At 44.3% G+C, this 22,132-nt stretch overlaps 1 protein-coding gene across 1 annotated transcript; it reads left to right on the top strand.

The window, feature by feature from the left end:
- The first annotated feature begins 2,646 nt into the window (after positions 1-2,646).
- cplane1 (ciliogenesis and planar polarity effector 1) lies at positions 2,647-22,089 on the top strand. Its single transcript, XM_058061626.2, has 51 exons — positions 2,647-2,949; positions 3,020-3,041; positions 3,121-3,279; positions 3,345-3,480; positions 3,555-3,674; positions 3,918-4,150; positions 4,261-4,364; positions 5,027-5,183; positions 5,240-5,343; positions 5,410-5,592; positions 5,823-6,072; positions 6,685-6,888; positions 6,961-7,706; positions 7,802-7,983; positions 8,059-8,139; positions 8,209-8,370; positions 8,439-8,594; positions 9,288-9,519; positions 9,586-9,713; positions 9,784-10,001; positions 10,075-10,239; positions 10,316-10,460; positions 10,528-10,625; positions 10,771-10,914; positions 10,984-11,095; positions 12,023-12,305; positions 12,385-13,377; positions 13,450-13,601; positions 13,667-13,749; positions 13,831-13,877; positions 14,012-14,261; positions 14,325-14,630; positions 15,269-15,838; positions 15,913-16,088; positions 16,155-16,221; positions 16,292-16,355; positions 16,433-16,567; positions 17,053-17,121; positions 17,210-17,286; positions 18,411-18,660; positions 18,735-18,994; positions 19,055-19,208; positions 19,278-19,478; positions 20,364-20,406; positions 20,474-20,611; positions 20,686-20,863; positions 20,937-20,986; positions 21,085-21,264; positions 21,342-21,481; positions 21,546-21,739; positions 21,808-22,089. The coding sequence occupies exons 3-51, from the start codon at positions 3,199-3,201 to the stop codon at positions 21,961-21,963; spliced, it is 9,357 nt and encodes a 3,118-aa protein (XP_057917609.2). The 5' UTR covers positions 2,647-2,949; positions 3,020-3,041; positions 3,121-3,198; the 3' UTR covers positions 21,964-22,089.
- Positions 22,090-22,132: the final 43 nt, after the last annotated feature.

Raw genomic sequence — 22,132 nt, forward strand, 5'->3', positions numbered from 1 at the left:
AACCGGCTCTGGAGCCAATCAATCAAGGTCTGCCTCTTCGGATATTCCCACAGGTTCAGCCAATCAGGAGACGGCAAGGGCGGGGCTGTGTAATGACGTCAAATCTGTCAAAGGAAGCACGTTGCAGTTTCGCGGAATCACTTAAAGGGGAAGAATGCACAGGTTCGTAAGAGGAGTGGTCAAGTTTATTTCAAACATTCTTGACTAAATTAAATTAAATTCCACATGAAATGGACTAAGAAGAAAAGTAGCTTAGCTTTCCTTACGTCCTTTGTTTAACTTGCAAACAAAGAGTAAACAAAAAGGGACACAAAGAGTAAACTGCGCAATAGTCAATTGAAAAAGGGTAAATACAGGTGTAAATTTGACAGAAACATATTGAATTAAAAGAACATTCCAGAAAAAAAGTTATTATGGTCGCTAGGCCCGAGACTATAATAAATACATTAATTAATCACACAAATAAGCTCAATAGTTTTGCCAGCCTTGGTGTATTGCCATGTGTATGCGTCGCCAACAGGCTTGAAGAAGGTCTGTGCATTGGTTTCAGCACCTTGGCAGTTAGTTCCACAGAACAACGGCATGAATGGAGTGAGCCCTTTCATCAGTCTCTTTGTCTCGGTGGGAGGAGTCGGGGCTGGTAGCATCCACACAGTTCAGGAGAGTATAATGTAAACTATATAAAGTAAAGTAATGTTAAAAATTTGGAAGGCTCAATCTCATGTATCATCTCGTAAAACCGAGCGTCTTGCGTATTAGCATTTACTGTTGTATTTATTCTTTCATTACTGAAGAAGCTATCTATTGTTGAAATAAAATATATGTTTTTGCAAATAGAAAACGAGAACATAAATAAATACAGGAAGTGAACTGTCTAACAGATTAAACAAACTCTTCCTCATTCTATTCAGACACACTGTGATGTTACTTAATGTAACTTTAATAAACTGTATCAGCTACAGTATTACTCAAATGTGGCCCACTTTAAGACAAATTTGTTTGTTACAGCTTCAGATACCATCTTGTTCTGAAGTAAAACTGTATATTTACCAAATGAACTACATGTTGTTTGAGTAAACCGGTACTCCCTTTGTCACGTTGGCAACCTTCACTGCAACATACCGAGTGGAGCACAACTGTCATAATTAATGTAATTGTGCTTTCCTTCCTTTATCTTACAAACTTGACCTAGAATCATCGTTCACTCAAAACTAGTCGATCTAGTTTGTTTCTGTTTCTGTCTGAGTAGCTGCACACCTGACCTACACATAATAAAAGCATTACTAATGCATGGAAATAATGTTTGTTGAGGAAATAAACCTGTAACACCACAAGCTTTCCTGCTTCCTGCCTGCTGGCTGTGTCCTCCAACTGCAGGTACAAGAGAGGTATTGATTTTCTCATTTATCCCCTCAACAAGAAGGCAAACAAGAATGTTATGCATGGGCCAATTTCAAGGCTGGGGCGTGGTGACTCCCTGGAAGGTCCTCTGGTTGCTTGGCAACCTCTGGGCGATGACAAAAATTCATTCAAGGTAGTAGATAAAAAATGTAACTCTGTAAGGCAAATAGATAAGTGCAACTTTATATGACAATGTATCACACTTTACATATTCATTCGATTCTGCAGTATTTCCAAGGTGATAATTGCCCCCTTTCATAGGCGAAAGAGAGACAATCAAGTGCACAGCATGTGACACACATACTCTGACCCACTGTGATGTAAGATTATTAAATTGTGTCTTGACAGCTCCCCAAGTGTCACTGGAGTATGAATAGACCTGCAGATGGCAAACAAGGTTACCATGCCAACTGATGTACCCACGTTGAATAGTGAAGATTGGGAATTGTTCTCCACTTAATGACATGTTGTTGCGCAGCTTTACACTTTATCATCCAGTGACTTTTACATGGAGGCTGCAGTATCAGCAATATGCATCTAAGAACATGAAACAAAAGGGACACAGATGAACCCTGATTTCATGTAGTAAACTAGCTATTCTTAATGCTATCAAGTCCAGATGTCTCCCTCTTCAGATGGAACTACTCAGAACCTGGCTGTGACCGTCGTTTAGTGTTCCAGCTGCATATGGCAGGCAAATGAAGCATCCAAATAAAAAGGGGGTGAGTAGTGTTGTATTATAACATACACAATGACAACACGGTATGTAGTATCAGCTAATAAGGTAGTGTCAGACAACTTACCCTTTGTATTGATATACATTCTGCAGTATATTAGATAAACTGCACAAAAGGCATGACATATTTCCAAAAAAAAGTGCTGTTCCATTCAGTTTAGACACATACTTGTCGTGCATGCAAGAAGACCCAGTTGTCCTTAGTAACAGGACTCTACCTAGTGGAGGATAGCTGCCTGTGCAGCACTTCACATTTCCAAGTGAAGATTTGAAACAAATTTGTACGCTGATTCAATCAACCACGATGTTGTGGAAAAAAATAAAAAAAAATCGCCTTACTCTCATAGTAAGTTATTATTGTGCTGTTTTTATGTATATTTTGTACCTAAAATGCACTGCAAACACTGATACTTAACAGTACATACAGAATCACTAGTCATTATTAGAGAGAACGTGTTTGAACCGGACTACTTCCGTAAACGTCATTACGGCCACGCCCCCATGTTCCTACGGTAACGACTGGAAGCTTTTCTCCAAGAGGATCATGGGAAAAACGTTTTGCCTGCAAAACGGAGGGACTTTCGAATTATTTTTTTTTAATCTTAAACCGCAGTTGAACACGCTGTTGTAACGCCAAATTAGCCATTAAAGTCACACGGCGTCTAAACGAAGAATATAAATCCAACAAATATACAGTCAGGTTTTATTTTGAAGACCAGCGCCTACAATTCGCTAAGTGGCTAATGCTAACAACCGCTATGTGTGTTTTGAGTGATTTCAGGGACGACAAAGTCGCAGAACAAAGACATTAGGTGAGGGGTTTTGAGGTTAAACGTACTATTCCGGGTGTCACAAATGAGGATAACAATGGTTGTTGCGAAGAGAGCGTTTCTTCTTCAGCAGGGTTTGTACAAGCTACTAAATCAATATTCATTCATGCTAACATTTACAACATTAACAGCATGTTTTTGTTGTGCTTTCAGGTGGCAACTGGAGATGAGCTGCCATAGAGAGGAATTCCTGAGGGCATCACTAAACACGAATGTTGCCTCCCTGTCAACATGGAGCTCACGCTGGAGGTTGTTTTGTGCTCCAGCATCAAACGGAAAAAGCCATGGCCGCGCTTCTGTTGGCTTGGACAGGTAGGAAAAATAAATAACTCAGTTAGCAAAGCCATGAAATGTTAATAAATCCTGCCGTGCTCAAGGAGAAGGAGTCTGTCTTCCTGTTGGATGACAAAAGGATCAGCGAGATCAACATGGTCAATGGTCGCACCAAGAAGAAGACCCCGAAACTCCATCCTTTGCTTAACAATGTGGTGACAATGGCTCCGTCGGATAATGGTAACAATGTCTGGCCCAAGTGTGCGACTTATTTACATTTGCTGTCATAAAACTGCCTTTTGTGTGTTTCACAGGTTTGTGGTTCTGTGGACTTTTAAGAACGGGAGAGATGTTTTTATGGAACCGGGATAAAGACTTGTTGAAGACAACTGTAGCTGTCCCTGAAGTTGCTCAGTTGATTGCTGCTACCCAAGGTACCAACGTGTAGCTGGATGACTACATACTGTAGCTCTTGGCTTTATTTTGTCCATCATGATATTCTGAAAAACCAGCGTAGTGCATAATAAAACTAAAATAAAGTAAAATTACTCGAAAACCCAGCATAGTGCATAATAAAACTAAAATAAAGTAAAATTACAGTGCCTCCTGACTTGTATTATTCTGTGTGATGTTTTTTTTCTGTTTGCTCTGCAGTTTCATTTATGCATTTTTTTCAGGAAATGCTCCTCGGCTCTCGGTCCAGGTGTCAGGTGACGGCATGCGCGTCCTGGTGGTCTCTACATTGGGGCATTTTTTTCTATGGGAGTGTTTGGATGTCGGAGACTTGAAGGCGGTGCCAGGTGACACCATTAAAGGACGCTGGGCTCAAATACAGCCACTTCACGATACCGTTCTGCCCACCATAAATGACAAAGAAACATACCAGTGTGCCATCTTTTTGAAGACACAGGTTCGTTTCGAAATGTTTTCAATAGTCCTCTAAGGCTTTTCTGTAAGGGGCAGATCATTAGAGATACAGCATGTATCATAGTACTCACTCTGGATGTGTTTTCATTACAGTCTATGGGTGACGTCTGCCTATCAGCGTTTGTATTCACATGTGGGAAGAAGCTAATTATTACCTACCTCAAAATCCAGTGGATGGATGACCACATGAACTTGGGGTGAGTAAGCATGTTGTCATCATGAGTAAGCATGTTGTCATCTAAAGCAGGGGGTGCCTGTGGGCCATTTATGGCACGTGAATATTTTTGGAATCGGTCTCGGCACATTTTAAAAATATGATTTAAAAAATATAGCAAAAATGGGGAAAAAAGACCAGTGATTTTACAGGAAATAAGATGAAATATTCATTAATTCATTCATTTTTATCCCAGTTGTCTTAGGGCGAGAGGCGGGGTACACCCTGCCAGCCAATCACAGGGCACATATAGACAAACAACCATTCACACTCACATTCATACCTATGGACAATTTGGAGTCGCCAATTAACCTAGCATGTTTTTGGAATGTGGGAGGAAACCGGAGTAACCAGAGAAAACCCACGCATTCACGGGGAGAACATGCAAACTCCACACAGAGATGGCCGAGGGTGGGACTGAACTCGGGTCTCCTAGCTGTGAGGTCTGCGCGCTAACCACTTGATCACCGTGCAGCCAAGATGAAATATTAAAAGAGTAAAGTCAAAATGAAGAGGAAAAAATAGCATTACGTGTAAATATTAAAGGGAAAAAAGCGTCTGCATGAGAAACAACCAAAACAAAGAGAAACATGTCAATGTTTGGAAAATTTGGTTGGGGAAAAATGTATGTATTCCTGTGTGTAGTTCCATGGGATACAGCATACAATGGGCCACCAAGACCTACTCCATGTCCCATTTTAACCCGACCTGCCACCCGGTGAAGTCCAGAGGGGCGCTGGTGGCTGACTTTTCACCTGATGGACAACTGCTCGCCATTATTTTGAACCAGCGCCAGCCTAAGGTAAGAATTAAAAAAAATCTCGAGTTTACTGGTTTTAAAACATGTTTTGGTTGCAGGCGACACAGGTTCTATTTGTGAGCACACAGAACTTTGTCTCCGTATCCAGCGGCCTTGGTGGTTGTGGGTGTAAAGCTGAAGAGATTCCTTCTAAGTACATAAGGTATGGACTATAAGAAATATCAGTTTTTTGTTTTTGGACTGGAGTTTAAAGTTTTATTTTCTTTAGGTCATACTGGGTGGGCAGTCTAAGCTGGTCACATGACGGCCTTTTTCTGGCCTGTGTTTTGAAGAGAGGCGCCCTTCTCATCCTGGCTCGTCTTGGCGGGCTGCTCTCTCTGACAAGCAGTGGTTGCAATGTTGACTTTGGACCCGCGCACTTCATCCCCCTGCACCCGCTGGTCACTTACCGGTTGGTCATTATATGTGTGTACAATGTAATGAGATGCCGTATAGGATATGTCTAAAAAATTATGCGTTTGCATCATAAAGTCTGCTAAGACGAGAGGTGAAATGTCTAAGGCAACCTTAACAGTCCAGTTGCAATCGATTCAATGCCCAGAGAATTAATTAGGAGGCTCTGTAATCCCTGTGTCCTAATCTATTTATGGAAGTTGCTTTGTTTTTCGGCCTTGTTTTTAGGCCACAGGCTGAGGCCGGGAGAGCAGAAGCCTATCTTTCCAGCTCGAGCGTCTCAGCGCGAGATATCATGAGGCAGCGATATTCCGTGACCTGGCATCCTCGCCTTTTGTACTGCATTGTTTCTGACGGCTACATGGCCACGGTATTGAGGGTCCTGAACAGACCGTCACCTGCAATGTTGGTGAAAGCTGTGCTGGATAAAGCCAGCAAAGACCTGCGGAAGGCCGGCCAGCTTCTGGATACATCACAGGTGCTAAACATTTATTTGGCTTACTGTTTTAAAGGTTACATATTGTATTTCTCAACCACCTGAAATAAGAGTCAGAGGAGGTCTCAGTCATAGCTGGAATTGCATTTTGGAAACCCATCAAGGAACGCACAGTTTTGTGTGTCTGAAGCTTTCATGCTAATTAGCTGTTTGTCCTCGCCTGTCATGGACAGATTGTGTGTTTCCAAGAAGTGCTATTGCACACATATCCATTTTCTATACTACTTATCATTAGGGTTGCGGGGGTATGCTGGAGCCTATCCCAGCTGAGATGGGAGTACACCCTGGACTGGTCGCCAGCCACATCCATTGTCATTGTAATAACACTAGTATATAGCTATGTTAACTACAGTGCTAACATTACACTGACATGTTAACAGCAGCATCATGCTAGGTTAGGTTGCTGAAGAAAAACAAAACAATTTACAGCTCCTATGTCTCGTTGACTGACCCATAGTTGGAAGAGTTTGAGGCTTTGTTTTAAGATGTGTAGTGAAGCCTGCTTAAAAAATATATATCTGTCCTATCACGTCCATGAGGCTGCCATGAAAAGCTGAAAAGTGTGTGATGTGATTGTTTCATCTCTGTTTCCAGAGTTACGTGAAGGTGTTGTTGGATTATGTTGCATCATACCACAATCTGGACCATGGCTTTGAGGAGTCCAAATCATTGAATACAAGTGTGCCTCACGCTGCCGAGTCTGTCCCTTCTGCAGCCACGCTTGAGTCCTCTGTACCTCTTTTTCTTCAGGACCAGGGCCACTTCAGTGGCACAAAAGAGCTACTTGAAAAAGTGCAGGTGTGGTAAAAGGGAAATTGTCAGGTCATTGTGTCATGGCTTCTGCTGTTAACGATTATATTTAACTTCCAGACCTTCTTTGACGATGATTCTGAAGTAGACGGACCTCCTCCTGGCTCTCAGCCAGCGGATGGCCGTCTGGAGTTTGCCTCCATGTTTGATACACTTCACGCGCTGGACTCCGAAACTGATTCTAAACTTGCGCCTAGTCCTGTTCCAGAAGAAGACTCTGAGGAGACCACACGCTGTCTTCACCATGAACTTGTGAAGATCCAAAACGGGCTTTTGACAGTTTGGGCTCTCTGCATGTCTCTGGGAAATGCAGTGGAAAACCGAGCCCACCTACTGAAATACGCTGTCTATCGGGTAGCACAACTTTGTGCTTTTCTCCACTTGATCCCAAGCGCCGATGTCCACTCAGGGACAAGTAGTTCATTGGGATCTTCTTGGCTCCTGCAACTGCTCAAAACACTTTTATCATTTCTTCCCTGGGATCACTCAAGCGAGCCTCATGTCCTGGGACTGGTGGTGGAGCTAAGCAAGCAGCTGGCACACTTGCTGCTGGGCCCTCAAACTGAGGCCTGCCCAACAGGTCGGTTAGACGGTCTGCGTGGAGCTGTTTCCATTCTAAATCTGGTCTCTGATGCCCTCGACCGCGCCTACAGCCTACAGCAAAGAAGTGTGTGGTCTTCAGCAGAGAAGGACCCTCAAATTGCATCCTCAGATGTCTACCATGTGCCTGTACTACAGGATCACAGGGAGGACAATTGTGGAGTTGTACATCAGTGCCCGCCTGTACCTCAGAGACCATCCAGCAGGTTTGGCTTTTAATTTAAAGAATCGAACAGCACCCCTTATCCTACACTCTTTTTCAAAATATTAAACAATGTGACATGATCCCATTGTCTTACAGGCTGGTTGGGGTGTGGCATTGGGTCTATAGCATCACCCGGCAATACCAAGAGGAGGTGCGAGATGGAAACAGCTTCGGGGAGGATGAGGAACAGCTGTCTGTAATCATGTCTGAGATCCAAACAGCTCTGCAAGCTGCTGGAGAACGACTTGAGGAGGGTCCTTCACTGCTGAATTACACAGGTATAAGAATCCATATGGTCATGCATTGGCTGATAATTCAAATGTGTATCTAAATATCATGGATTATCTCGTCAGGTGAACAGCAGTTCCTGTGTGGCTTGTATGAAAATAGTGCTGAGACATGGCGGACACAAATTTGGGAACAGAGTGAAAAAGGTATGTCAATTTATTGTCCTAATTTGTCAAAGCTATTGTGTAAAAATTATGATAATGTGTGCGTCTTAGGTTCTCGTCGTAGTGTCTTCCTGGAGACAAGGCTTTGCTTGGCTCTCCTCTACAGCATGTTGGCTCAGTACCACCTGAGAGAAGCCACGGAGTTGGGGGAACACATGGCCCACTTGGTGCTTCACAATGCCGGACATTACAGTAGCGATGCAACTTGCACATGTCGGTTAAAAAAAAAAACGTGGCATGCTTTGTTTAGGTCTCATGTCATTGAACTTTGTGCTCTGCAGACGACCCGCTGTTGCCCACGAACCTCCACCACGACGCTGCCTGCGCTGTGATTTATGCTCTGGCAAGATTCATGGCCTCCTATTTCACTAATCAGCCTCTTAAAATCTTGCCTCCGCACAATGTGGCTGTTCTGCCACCGCTACATCTACCTCATGGTACGTGTTGAACATATTCTAGTGCGGTATTTGTATTTTGTGTATACAGTATTTTCTAAGGTCACTTCCACACTATTATATATTTAGTTATTTTGTATGTTTTCCATGCATTTTGTCCTCGCATCCAAATGTAGGGTATCCTTTTGGGCAATCCCAAACTTTTCAGCCTAAAACTGAGCTTTGGCTTGTGTCACAAGAAATGTGCATTATTATTCATCATTCATTCATTCATTTTCCACCACTTTTTCCTCACGCGGGTCACGGGGGTGCTGGAGCCTATCCCAGCTGTCTTGGGGCGAGAGGCGGGGTACACCCTGGACTGGTGGCCAGCCAATCACAGGGCACATATAGACAAACAACCATTCACACTCACATTCATACCTATGGACAATTTGGAGTCGTCAATTAACCTAGCATGTTTTTGGAATGTGGGAGGAAACCGGAGTACCTGGAGAAAACCCACGCATGCACGGGGAGAACATGCAAACTCCACACAGAGATGGCCGAGGGTGGAATTGAACCCTGCATTATTATTTCAACCTTATATAGTAACAGTACACCAGTAATGAAGTTATTGACTTGCGGATCTTTGTTTCATTATGTGCATATTTTTCCTGAAGTCTTCTGGCGCCTTCTCAATCCCCACTCCCCTTCATTTTATATTGACGTTGGTTTTATTTTGTTTTGGGCCAGCCTCAAATGTGGCACGTCTGGTGCCACTCAGCCAGGAGGAGGTGGCTCGAGCGGTTCGCCAGCAGCACTTGTCAGAGAAGTGGACTGTGGACTACGCCCTAGATCTGCTTCTTCTCGGGGGTCTCCTCCCAGAGACTGCATGGCTGGCGTACAATCTTGGGGACTGGAAGACGGCGGCCTCCGTTAGCCTAGCTTACAATAATTTCTGCACAGACCACTTGGACTTCACACGGTCAGTGTGTGAGCAAATTCATTTCTTGTGGCTATCGCTGAAGTACTTTTTTTTTTTTTTAAACAGGATTAACAGACAGGAACTTCACCTCCCGAAAGCTTTGCTCCCTCAGAGTATTTTTCAAGCAGAGTTGCAATGGCTTCTTGACAATAACACTCTAGAGCCCAGGGCTATCACCGACAAGAGCTGTATAGGTTAGTTATTAAATATATCCATTATGACAATGAGCTCTTTCACCCACCAGCATCTTGTCTCAACCTTTAGACCCTTTGGAAGAAGAAGACTTGGCTGTGTTACAGGTGTCCATCCAGGAGATCCTGAAGGCATCTGTCATGGCTGATGTGAATGTGTTCTCTTCACCCTTGACCTCCTTATTGGACTCAGCCAAGGACCTGTGCTCAGGCCTGCCTGCATTGGTGCACAGTGGACTGTATTTGCCGTCCCCGCCTCTTTATTGTCCTCAGCCTTCCCCCAACACACAGGTACATTTAAAAAATATATATATTACTATTAGTTTAGATGTATATTTTCTCATTGTTGACGATTTCCATCCAGGATCCGGTAGGCACGGTGGGGCAGCTTGCTGAGGTTACAACACGCCACAAAGTGTCTGGAGTTCTCCAAAGGATGCTACTACTCCTCAGGGCTGCTCATTGTTGTCACTCTGCTGCTCAGTGGTACATCAGTCATCTACGCCGTGCTAGGCATCTACTCTTTAAGGTACTGCACTCTCTATACTTGATTTTAATATATCTTCACATCTTCCAAAGTTATGTTTTTTTTTTTTTTTTTTTAGATCAAGAAGAGGTACTGTTACCCCTCTGCTCTTGACGAGGAAAATGTTCTCCCAGAAGGCTTGACGAAGTTTGTCAGCCATGGAGGATTCTTCAAACGGGTCCCAAACAACAAGAACCTGGACGTGGATGCTATTCAAACTATTAGTACGATGCTACTTTTTTCTGATCTCGTTTCTCTTATAAGGTACTGACACCGGCTTGTTCAATCAAGTCTGTTTTAGGGAGCTGTGTGGTTTATGCTGGATGCTTCACGTCAGAGACCATCTTTCCATTGCCTGCAGGAAGTATCAGGCTGCCAGAATGCAACAGGTAAGTGTTGGATTGTGTGCGTAATTATCTATACCAGTCATGTGGTTGGACTCTTCCTGAGTTGTTATTTTTCTGACAAATACACCACATTATGTCACAGATTTTTAAACTGCTGAGTTGATGTTTCTCACCTTATGTCTATTAGGCTGATTCAGAGATCCAAACAGCCTGCGTGGACGCTGTTCTCTGGGCCCAGCGTTATTTGCCCTTTTCTCACTTCCTGAATGCAGAGGAAATCCTCCAGGACCTCATGCTCAGCCTGGTGTCTGAACTGCCACCTCTTGCTCTGGTGAAATGATGGTTTCTCACTCTCCTCCTTCAACAACAACAACAAATTATACTTTGTTTTTTTCCTTAGGTGGCAGACACACTCGTACTCGCCTTCCCTGAGAAGGAGGAGTCTGTCAGAGTCCCCTTAAGGGAAAAGTATAAGTCGCTGCTGCAGAGGTTGGAGCAATGCAGTGTCACTGGTACGTACACAGATTATAAGTATTTATATGTGTATTATAACTATTACTGTACTTAATGCCCAAATAGATCAGAACTCTTCTTTACACATCTCGTCTGTGCCAGAGTGATTGGTGTTGCCAACTTCACCCACCCAATGACATGAACGCACGTAGCATCGGGAACCGCCCTTCCCCCCATCTAAAAGTAGTTAAAATCTAGTTTGTGATATTAAAAAAAAACAACAGGAGAGGGTTCATTTGTATTTCTAAACCTATGGCTTTTCAAGCATCCATAAAGAACATATGTCCATCCATCCATCTATCCATTTTCCTCCGCTTATCCGGGTCCGGGTTGCAGGGGCAGCAGTCTCAGCAGTCTCAGCAGTCTAGGGAAGCCCAGACTTCCCGGTCCCCGGCCACCTCCTCCAGCTCCACCGGGAGGACACCAAGGCATTCCCAGGCCAGCTGTGAGACATAATCCCTCCAGCGTGTCCTAGGTCTGCCCCGGGGCCTTTTCCCGACCGGGCATGCCCGGAACACCTCACCAGGGAGGCGTCCGGGAGGCATCCGGACTAGATGCCCGAGCCACCTCAACTGACTCCTCTCGATGTGAAGGAGAAGCGGCTCTACTCTGAGCTCCTCCCGGATGACTGAGCTCCTCACCCTATCTCTTAGGGTGAGTCCAGCTACCCTACGGAGGAAACTCATTTCAGCCGCCATATATGCCACATATGTCAATTATGCAAATTGAACGATGGGGCATCTGACCCAACCTACGTACCCGCAGCCCACCGTAGTGCATATTGGTAGGACACTTCATTATGGACACAAAGACAATACTGTGGTTTAACCAAAATATTAGGGACACTTCTAAAGCACATTGCCACATTGTGTTGCCCATCAGTGCTGTTTATAAACATACTCCCCTGGATGCTGTCTTTTCTTCAGAGGGGAACAAACAGCAGGCCAGTGGCTCAATGACAGTTGTGATCCAAGACAAACTCAAGCAGAGGAGAAAGCACCTTGGGCGTATGCTCAGGCACCTGGCTCCTCTTGAGCTCCGACTGTGGGGGAAAGAGGATGAAGAAGATGATGGGGGATGCAGACCGGGGATGTCCGTGCCGAGGCAGCTCTCACCTGCCATGAGTGTGAGCACCAGTACTTTAACAGACGGAAATACAGAGGAAGTTGAGGTTGTCGCTCCTACCCCGCACAGCCAATCCAAAGCAAGGTAACCAGTGTGCAATAAAACCTATGGTTTTTTTTTGTTTTTTAAAAGGTGTGGCTTATTTTGCGTTGTCTTCTTGTAGGGTGGCAAAGGATAACAAAAAAAAGACTTCTGTTCCAGCGAGGAGTGGGACTAGAGAGCAAAATGTCAGTCACCGTGATGCAGCGCTTCCTTCCCTCCCGGTAGTAGGCACCTGGGAGTTTGAACTCGAGGATGACGAGTACCTAAACTTTCTCGAGCTCTTCCTCAGCTACATGCTGGAGAAGGACAGCGCCGAAGGCGGCGAATCTCCCTTACTGAAATCTTTTGGTTCCACGCTGAGGGAGAGAGAGCTGCATTCGCTCACCTTTGATGTACTCACCACGATGCACCGACGCCAAAGAGAAAGTGGGCAGCATCTGGCGAGGAAACACCGTGACAACGATCTTCCCGTTTTCAGAGCCGGGTGCTGCCACAGGACAGTGAAACGTGGCACAACGCCTGAGTCGCAAACGTCAACGAGCCTCTCTGCCTTCGCTGCGTCTGGGAGACAAAGTGGTTTGTTTAACCGACATCAGAGCAGTACACCATTACAGAAAGCCTCTGCTTCCGAGTCCAACCAAAGTGCCTTGCAACCAACAGAGTGTTGTTCAATATCTGTGGAAGCCATTGTAGAAGTGCAACAGGTCTTAGATCCTAAATTAGAGGCTCAATTCCCAGAGCTTGGCAGGCTTCTGGAATGGATGTTACGTTGGGCTGACAGGAGGGTTCTCCAAGGGCATCCTGGCAAAAAGAAGCAGCAGAACAAAGAAGGAACGTCCGATGAAGGAATAGTCATGCGTGTCAAAGCCTCTGCGCCAGCCGTCCTCACCTCCCTCAGCCTGCTGGAGCGCAGGTTCACTCCTCAGCACGAGCCCAACTACTTCATTGGTCGCGTCCAAGTCCCGGAACCACAATGGACTGTTGCTCCCGTGGTGCGACCCGAGGAGGACATGAGGCTGGAGCGAGAGAGCAGTGTTGATACCGGCTATCCCGGGTCGGCGAACACTCCCATTGGTGCTCTCGATCACAACCCACAGCAAAGAGAACCTTCCATGTAATTGCAAATTTCACAAAGCTTACAGTCATTTTATACAAGCTGAAGTGAGTATTTATTACGCTTTTCTAGCGGTTCTCATGCAGATGAACCCGCAGTGATGATGTTTCAAAGGACGCCTCTCCCTGACGACCCAGATGAAGTCAATGTCAGCGCTCCCAGGTCTGTCCCGATACAACAGCGACCATGCTTTGACGATTTGGATGTTACACCTGAAAAAGAAGGTATGGCACCACAATTGTAAATATCTACGTCTCATATCAAATCATTCAACATGGATGTACCACAGGCAAAAGTGACAATGACCGCACTGAACTGTCGTCCTCGTTCTCCAATACGATCATATCCGAAAATCCTTGCTCACCTCAAACGGTGAATATCAGCCGCCCATTCTCAATAAATTGCATTACCGTATGAGTGTACATGCACAGATGTCTGTTTTGTCTTTATCAGAGTTTAAAGGTAGCAGATCTGATGGAGACATCCAGCTCTGCATCTCTGTGAGTTGCTATTACATGTCAAATTATTCTCTCAGCACGTTTGGAGAGTACGCAGTGAGACATGATTCAGTCTTCAACTTTGTTTGGGAAATTGTAATACATGATACTATCAGATTCTTGTTTTGTTGTTTAAGCTCCAGTCAAGCAGGAAGCCATCCGTCCACCCAAACAACAAGTGATCCAGATCCCCCAAACACTAAGGCAATCCAGCCTGAGGAAGAGCAGCACACCAGTAGGCCAGTCGACCATCCATCACGTTCTCAGCCCCATCCTTCCATACCTTGTGCACCCACTGTGGATCCTATCGGCCCTAACCATCCACCCAACATTCAGCCATCACCACTGAGACAGCGTGTCGGTGAAGATTTATACAGACTGGTCCAGGTAACACCTTTAACCCATTACACTCACTTTGGATTGATGCTAATGTGAAACGTTGTGTTGCAGCACATCAACTACATGAGCCTCATGGAGGTTTTGGGAGCTTCCTTTTTCAACCTGCAGCTCGCACAGCAGAATTCATCCTTACATCCTGTCGCGCCTTCATCATATGTCGCCAATGTCACACCTCAACAAAACCTTACCACCCCCCAATCACAACAAATATATGTGCCAAATCCAGAATCTAACAACCCAGCCTCCATGTATGCACAGCAGCTTCCCATACAGTGCCTTCACAATGAACCCTCTCCAGCAAATGTTCAATACCACAACACCAGGAATCTACCCTCCTCTACACATGGAAATTATCAGGTAATACATGTTTTTTTTAATAATGCAGTATACAACAGGGGTGGCCTGGAAAAATTTTTTTTTTGAAGCTGTGGGCTATGAATGTCCTCCCTTTGGGCACCACTGGTCTTAAATGGCTTCCGTCCTTGTGCCCCTGTGGCTGATGTGGGTACTGCACATAAAAAGGTGCATTGGTGTTGATTTTCGATCGTAAAGCAGACAAAATCCCGGCCTACAATCAGTAGCATCGAGGAGGAGCAGATACGTATTCATTACGACTAAAAACAATTTTTAACGACCAGTTTTGGATGTGCATTACGCACATCGCATAGACTTACCTTAATTGTTGACATTTCTTTTACTTTTTGTCACATCCCAATGCCGAGCAGGTGTGGTTTATTTATTCGCGTATTCCAATGACATGATGTATAATATTCTTTTGTGGTTTGCTCGTCACTATATTCGCAAATTCGTCATATTGAGCGGCGCACATATCTTATAATAAAGAGGACGTGGAATGACGACACGTGGACCCAAAATCATACATGACTTCATTACATGAATGCATTTTTGCGTATGAACAGTAATGAAAGGACAACCCCTTCACTCATTGAAAATCAAAGAAATGTTAGGCTAAACGAATAATTTTATCTTTTCAGGGACTTCAAGCCCGTTCTGTGCAAGCGGAGTCGACAGAAGTTCAAATAAGGAACAAGAACTTTACCCCACCTGCTCAAGGGCTTCTCATCACCAATGGCACCAGTCACGCAGCGCCCTCAAGTGGGAACGTTAATATTGGCCAATCTTCTCAAGCTTCAGGTGTAAAATTACTTCAGCTCCAGCAGACATTTCAGCAGGAGCCTCAGGTGCCACACGCTCCAAGCCATGCCACTGTAGAACCAAGCATTAGAGCTGCATCAGGGACGAGAGACAAGAAAAGAAGGATTTGGTCTTCAACTACAAAAAAGCTTATCCGATTTAGCCATCGAGAACCCCCTGAGTCCACCCCGAGGAAACAGCGGTCCGAGGGATCTGAGCAGACGGCTCAGAACTTTGCATCGACACATGGACTTCGTCTGCTGCACTTGCAGGCGGGTCCACAAGGGCACATCACATTCCCCAGAATACCATCGCCGCCTCCCCTGTCCCGGCCGTTGATTATCCCTGCCGTTCCACTGGGAGAAACACCTAAGCTCCAGCTTCTTCATATAAACCCCAGACCAAGAATAGTGAGTAACCCCTGGCATAACCCAGTCTTTCATTATCATATCACCCACCCGCTTATGTCTGTCTCCCACCACAGATGTCCACCCAAGCGCCCCGCTTGTCCCAAAAGATTCGCCTGATCTCCTTGGAGGAGTTGACGGGCTTAGTGGCGGGAAGGCGCAACTCTGAGGAGGCTCGACTCCAGCTACTCAGAGTAAATGAGCCCACTGAAACAAGCAGAGGGGCTACACCCACCTCGGACTCCAACAAGAGGCAAAATAACCTTTAGTTGAATCATTTGTTATTTGGATTTTATATATTTTTATAATTGTTTTGCAGGCAGAAGAGGAGAGAGAGGGTACTGAGAGCAAGTGAAACAAACGAGTCTGCCATTATTACACAAGTGGTAAGAACATGAAGTGAAGATAATGCAACCATCCAAGCCTTGTCATTGTTTAATTCTCATATTTGTTTAGCCAAAAAAGGAGCCACTTGTTGCAGAGGAAAAGACCCCTGCAAGAGTTCCTGCCATTCAACCGGGTTCGTACCAAAATGCGCTGCTACTGCCGTTTATTTCTTCTCCAAATAGTCCAAATACACAAATCTTCTTCTCTCAGGATCTATCAAGTCTATGCCCACTGGGCGGACATTACTGGACAGGGCAACGTCTACCTCAGCCGAGCTTCATGCCTTCGCTTCCACATGTAAAAGACCACCCGAGTGCCTCGATGCGTTCACCAACACAGAGCCAAGTAAGCTTTAATGTACTCAGTTAGAAATGTGTCCATTTGACACCTAAGATAAGATAAGATGAGATAAGATATGCATTTATTCGTCCCTCAGTGGGGAAATTTGCATTGCACAGCAGCAAGAGTACAGAATCAGTTAAATAGTACAATATAGAAAAATAAACAATATAAACAACCCAAGTATTAACAAAATCAACAGTTTTCCCAGAGTTATATACAATACAGTATGTAGATAATATGAAACGAGATGAGATATATGACCAGTCTATACACTGAGATCTTGCTAGTGAGTTAATATGAGGCATTATGGAAATACTTCACATAGAACTTAGTATATTGCATTTAGAGCCCTTAATATTGCACATGGAGGTTGATCAGATATTGCACAGTGAATGGGGTCTGGAGTAACTATACTGACTATAAAAGCAAGTATTACACAGATGTACATACCCCCGGGTTGTCTTCAAAGTCTCATGTACGTGTTCCAGAGTGTCCCCCCATGCTTGTGGATAAAGCGGTGTCCACCCAAGCATCTGTAGCAGCCATCACTTCTGAAAGTAGGCTGCATACTCACCGTAATGTAGAATCCGCTTTTTATTTGCAGCGATGATAACATGTGTCCATACTTATTTACACAAAATACAGAGACAGGACAGCTGCGTGGAGAGAGCCCTCCTCGAGAAACACATGACATCCTACCATCACAAGAGAAAATTAATTTGGTAAGAAACTAGACATTTTTATTTATAATATTTATTCCCTCTTATATAGCTAAAGTTCACGTATTATTGTGTTTTTGAACTAGTGTAAATACTAAGTCCCATAATACTGTACTGGAAGTGTCTCAAGTGTCTATACTTTTGACATATACTGTACGAGATAACTCACAGTATCCTGTCCAGCATAATATATAATACAACTACATAACATGGAGTAGGACTGGACTGGCATTAACGTGACCAACGCTGCAGTGCTAACGTCACACTCACATTTTAACCCTTTATAGGGCACCCACTGAAATACTTCAGGTTTATTGGGGGCTATAAGAAGATGTTTTTTCTCTTTTTACTTTTTAAAAAAGTTTCAGGTTTTGGGTGCAAATCAAGATCAAAGAAGTTACCTTATACGGTTCATTGCCCATTTAGGGTATGGAAAAGGGACAGGTCAAACTGCACAAGGTGACATCAACAGAAATACTGTAGTTAGAGTGACTGTGATCAACTTATCATGGTTAGTTTTTATTTTTGGGCCGAGAGTGTCAGGCCCCAAGCGTCAGAAAATTGCAATTTCCGACTTCTGAATGAAGAAGGAAGTTTGATACTCTCTGGCTCACTCCTGATTGATCACAGCCCATGATGTCACTTCCTGTGACATTGTCTGATGTTGGCTGATTGGCATGAGAAAGTCACATGACTGTTGCCTTGCTGAGACATGGGGAAACCCTGTTTTTTAAGTTACTATATATGGTTACTTGCCCTATAAAGATACAATATCCGTTGAAGACTGACTAATAGTTGGTATATATCCATCCATCCATTTTCTATGCTGCTTACCTACCCGCATTAGGGTTGCTGGAGCCTATCCCAGCTGACTTCGGGCGAGAGGCGGACAATAACGGAGCACATATAGACAACCATTCACACTCACATTCATACCTATGGACAATTTGGAGTCGCCAATTAACCTAGCATGTTTTTGGAATGTGGGAGGAAACCGGAGTACCCGGAGAAAACCCACGCATGCACGGGGAGAACATGCAAACTCCACACAGAGATTCCCAATCCAGGTCTTCCTGATCTCCTGACTGCGTGGCCTACATGCTAACCGCTCGATCCTTTTCTCTTAGGATCAGGTCAGCCGCAACTTCTTGAGCGTCTTGGATATTGAGGAGCGCACACAGCATCAGGATTTACCACCTCTCAGCTCAGGAAGGCTGGAAAGAAAAGATGCTCCTGCCTCGAGCCCTCCTGTACTCACCCCTGCTCAGCTTCATTCACTCGCAGCTTCCATCGTTAGTGGCACTCATCCTGCAGCTCAAGATCCACATCAGTCAGTCAGAATTTCACAACAAACCACGAAACCCATCACACAGTCAGGTCTGGATTTAATGTGAGGACCGCATCATTATCTGTTGGCCAGATTTGATCCCAGTATTTGTGTTCTGTTCTAGGTCTCCTTGAGGACTCCGCTTCAGTCAGCTTCACTGAGCCACAAAGACTTACTCCACCTCACGTTGACGATTCACCTGACTCTGATCTCTATAAAGCCCTTAACACACCACAGATAGATAGACCTCACAGTCCTCCATTAAAAAACCCTACTGCCTGGTTCTCATCCCGCCTGTCGGAGCTGGATTCACAGCTAGCGGCTCTCCAGAACATTGCTGACTGCTTGGAGAATGACCTTCCTGGGTCTAAAATCGCAAATGAGGTATTTCCATATTTGTGTTCCCACCATCTGTATGACACTAATGGTTTATGCATTGTATAGTTGGTGAACAAGCCTGAGCACGCCTCTGCAGTCTCGGCCCCAAAGCCCGTGATGGCAGCTAGAAAAACAGTTAGACTGTTTCTCCCTGCGGAAGAGCACAAAACAGACCTGGAACTGAGCCAAAACAGTCAAAGAAAGAATGCCTTTGCGGGCAGTAAGTCACATTTTCCTCACTTTGACATGACTTTTTCAAAACGAATAAATATTTCCTTGCGTTCCTCAGAATCTACGCAACCACCTCAGGCCCTACCACAACCTGCTATTTGGAAGATGGATAATAAAGAGGATCAGGAAGAAGAAAACCATCACATGCTTCACCATAACTCATCTACCCCAGATGGAAAGACACCATCTCTGCATCCGTCTTTTTCTTCTCAGCTTGGTCACGGCTCCTCCCCCTCCTCTCACCACAGCGCCCCTCCAAGTACAGATTAGCTTTCATAGTTATACTGTGTATTGCTACACATATTACATGTATGTTACACCAGCTGTTTTCAAGCCACACTACTAAAAAGCCTTGGTGTTAGATGTTGCATGTTACACTGTATTGAACCAAATATTGTATATACTTTGAATACAGGAGCAGTGGTCTTTTTCCAGACCCATTTTTTGAAAATTAATAATGTTAATGTTAATGTTAATGAGTCAACAGCTGGCAGATTACAATAACAAAATAATATCATATGTCTTAGCTGCTCGAAGGTTACTTGATGACTTTGTTTCATTGATTACCATTATCTTTTTATAATTTTTTTATATTTATATTATTATTATTAGTTATGTATTTATTATTATATTGTCATATTATTGTATATTATATTATTATTATTATTATATTATTATTATGGTTAGTGCGCAGACCTCACAGTCAGGAGACCAGGGTTCAATTCCACCCTCGGCCATCTCTGTGTGGAGTTTGCATGTTCTTCCTGTGCATGTGTGGGTTTTCTCCGGGTACTCCGGTTTCCTCCCACATTCCAAAAACATGCTAGGTTAATTGGCCACTCCAAATTGTCCATAGGTATGAATGTGAGTGTGAATGGTTGTTTGTCTATATGTGCCCTGTGATTGGCTGGCCACAAGTCCAGGGTGTACCCCGCCTCTCGCCTCGAAGACAGCTGGGATAGGCTCCAGCACCCCCCGCGACCCTCGTGAGGAAAAGCGGTAGAAAATGAATGAATGAATGAATATATTATTTTTTATTTTTATTTATTTTATTCTCTTTATTATTATATATAATATATAATTAGCATTGTATTTGGGTCAATAACATAATTTTGTTCATGAAAATAATTTGTTCTTCCAACAGAGCTAAAGAATCCGTCGCCAGGCACATTGGAAACATTTGACGAGTAAGAGGATTTGAAGTGTTTTATTAACAATTCATTTTTTAACTTGTTTTCATGTGTCCATCTATAGGACAGCTAATGGGAGTCTGGACCAAATGGGGTTGTCTGATACCATGGAAATCCTGGAAGGCTTAGTAAGGGAAGGTTATTTATCACAGACTGACCTGGAAATGTCATTTTTGGGCACGTCTGCACTTGACTTGAGCAGGTACGGTGCTCTTTCCTGGTGTGTTGCATGTTGTATGAGGAGCACCGAGTTAAAAGACAATGTGGCCCGTACAGCAGACAGGAGAATCAAAGCTCTGACTTATCACTGAAACGTGCTCTCGCCGATGACGAGAGGAGGGAGCTGAGAATGTGGATGAGGCGGAAGCAGAGGGAGCGAGGGTCTGTTTATCAGAAACAGAGAGCAAGCCTACGGGAGAGAGAGCGCAAACCTTTTTCAGCATCGAGGACATTGGTCAGATCCAGCTGTCAGTAAGCCATCATATCACGACCACATGGTTACTCATCTGCCTTTTTTGTCATTGCAGAAATCTCCTAACCATGGGACCATTTGGAGGAACAAAGAGGAAACGCAAAAGTATGAAAGGATTTACCTGGATGTCAAAAATGTGGCCGGGGTGGGGGGGTTCTTCATGTCTGCTTTAATGTGACATGGATATCATTTTTGATGACCAGGGCAATGCTCCTGAAACAATTCAACCAGAGGATCCGTGAGGCCACTTCCTTGGCTGATCAACTTGGCAGCAACATCTTCACACCATCTCGTACTTTTGTGATTGATGAGAGTCCGATGCCCGCCCCTGCCATCACTACTGTCCGGTGTGCCTCCGCACCACCAGGCACTAGCAATCGCAGGTACTTTCTTGCTACAGAGGTTCATTAAAAATCTGTTCATACTTAACTGATATTAGCTGTATTTGCTTGTATTTTAGAGCAAAATCTTTGTCGGGTTTCAGCCATGAGAAAAAAAGTCTGAAGCATCCTTCAGGACAAACACATGCCCAGCATCGGCCTTGGACTGCGGAAGTTCCAGGACAACCTTCCGAGGACAGCATGAGGCTGCCAAGACCAGGTAGAATTGTTGATACTGATAATTAAATGATATTTGAAGAAACAAACCTTTGTGCTGCTGTCAGGGACCTCTCTGTCAAGGGAACAGCCGATCTCCCCACAAGGCTTGCTGTCCTCCACAGAGAGCCACGAGGAGCAGCATTTCAGAAATATGAAGCAGCAAAGAAAGGTGGCAGACATGGAGGAGAGCGATGCAGCCAATCCAACACGCCCCTCTTCAGATGTCTTCAAGTTACTTGGCCTGGACAAGACAAAAACTGTGAGTACAGATGAGTGTTATTTAACTCAGTTATTAACTTGTTGAGTGATGTCCTGTTCTGGTTCCAGGAGTTACTTGCAGGGCTTTCAGACCAGCAGGATGATGGTGCCATAGCTGGTGCGTCAGGCATGGAATGGCTGAACAAGGTGACAGAGAGCGGTGGTAGCAGCCTCAGCGATATCGACTGGGCGGCCATCGAGAAGATGGCAGCTGCAGATAACTGATGTGCCTTTTCAATATAGCTAATATTGTAACTTAGTACTGTATATGACATCTGCGATTATATTTCTACTTTTTACATTTTTGTTATGTATCATGTTTTCAAATGTGTTGATTTTGCACAGACTGTAGTATCACAATTAAATACAGTATTTCTCTGTTAAACATCTTTGT

Source organism: Doryrhamphus excisus, linkage group LG10, assembly GCF_037039965.1.
Source record: "Doryrhamphus excisus strain RoL-2023G ecotype Guam linkage group LG10, RoL_Dexc_Guam_v1.1, whole genome shotgun sequence".
In the NCBI taxonomy this organism is placed as follows: Eukaryota; Metazoa; Chordata; class Actinopteri; order Syngnathiformes; family Syngnathidae; genus Doryrhamphus; species Doryrhamphus excisus.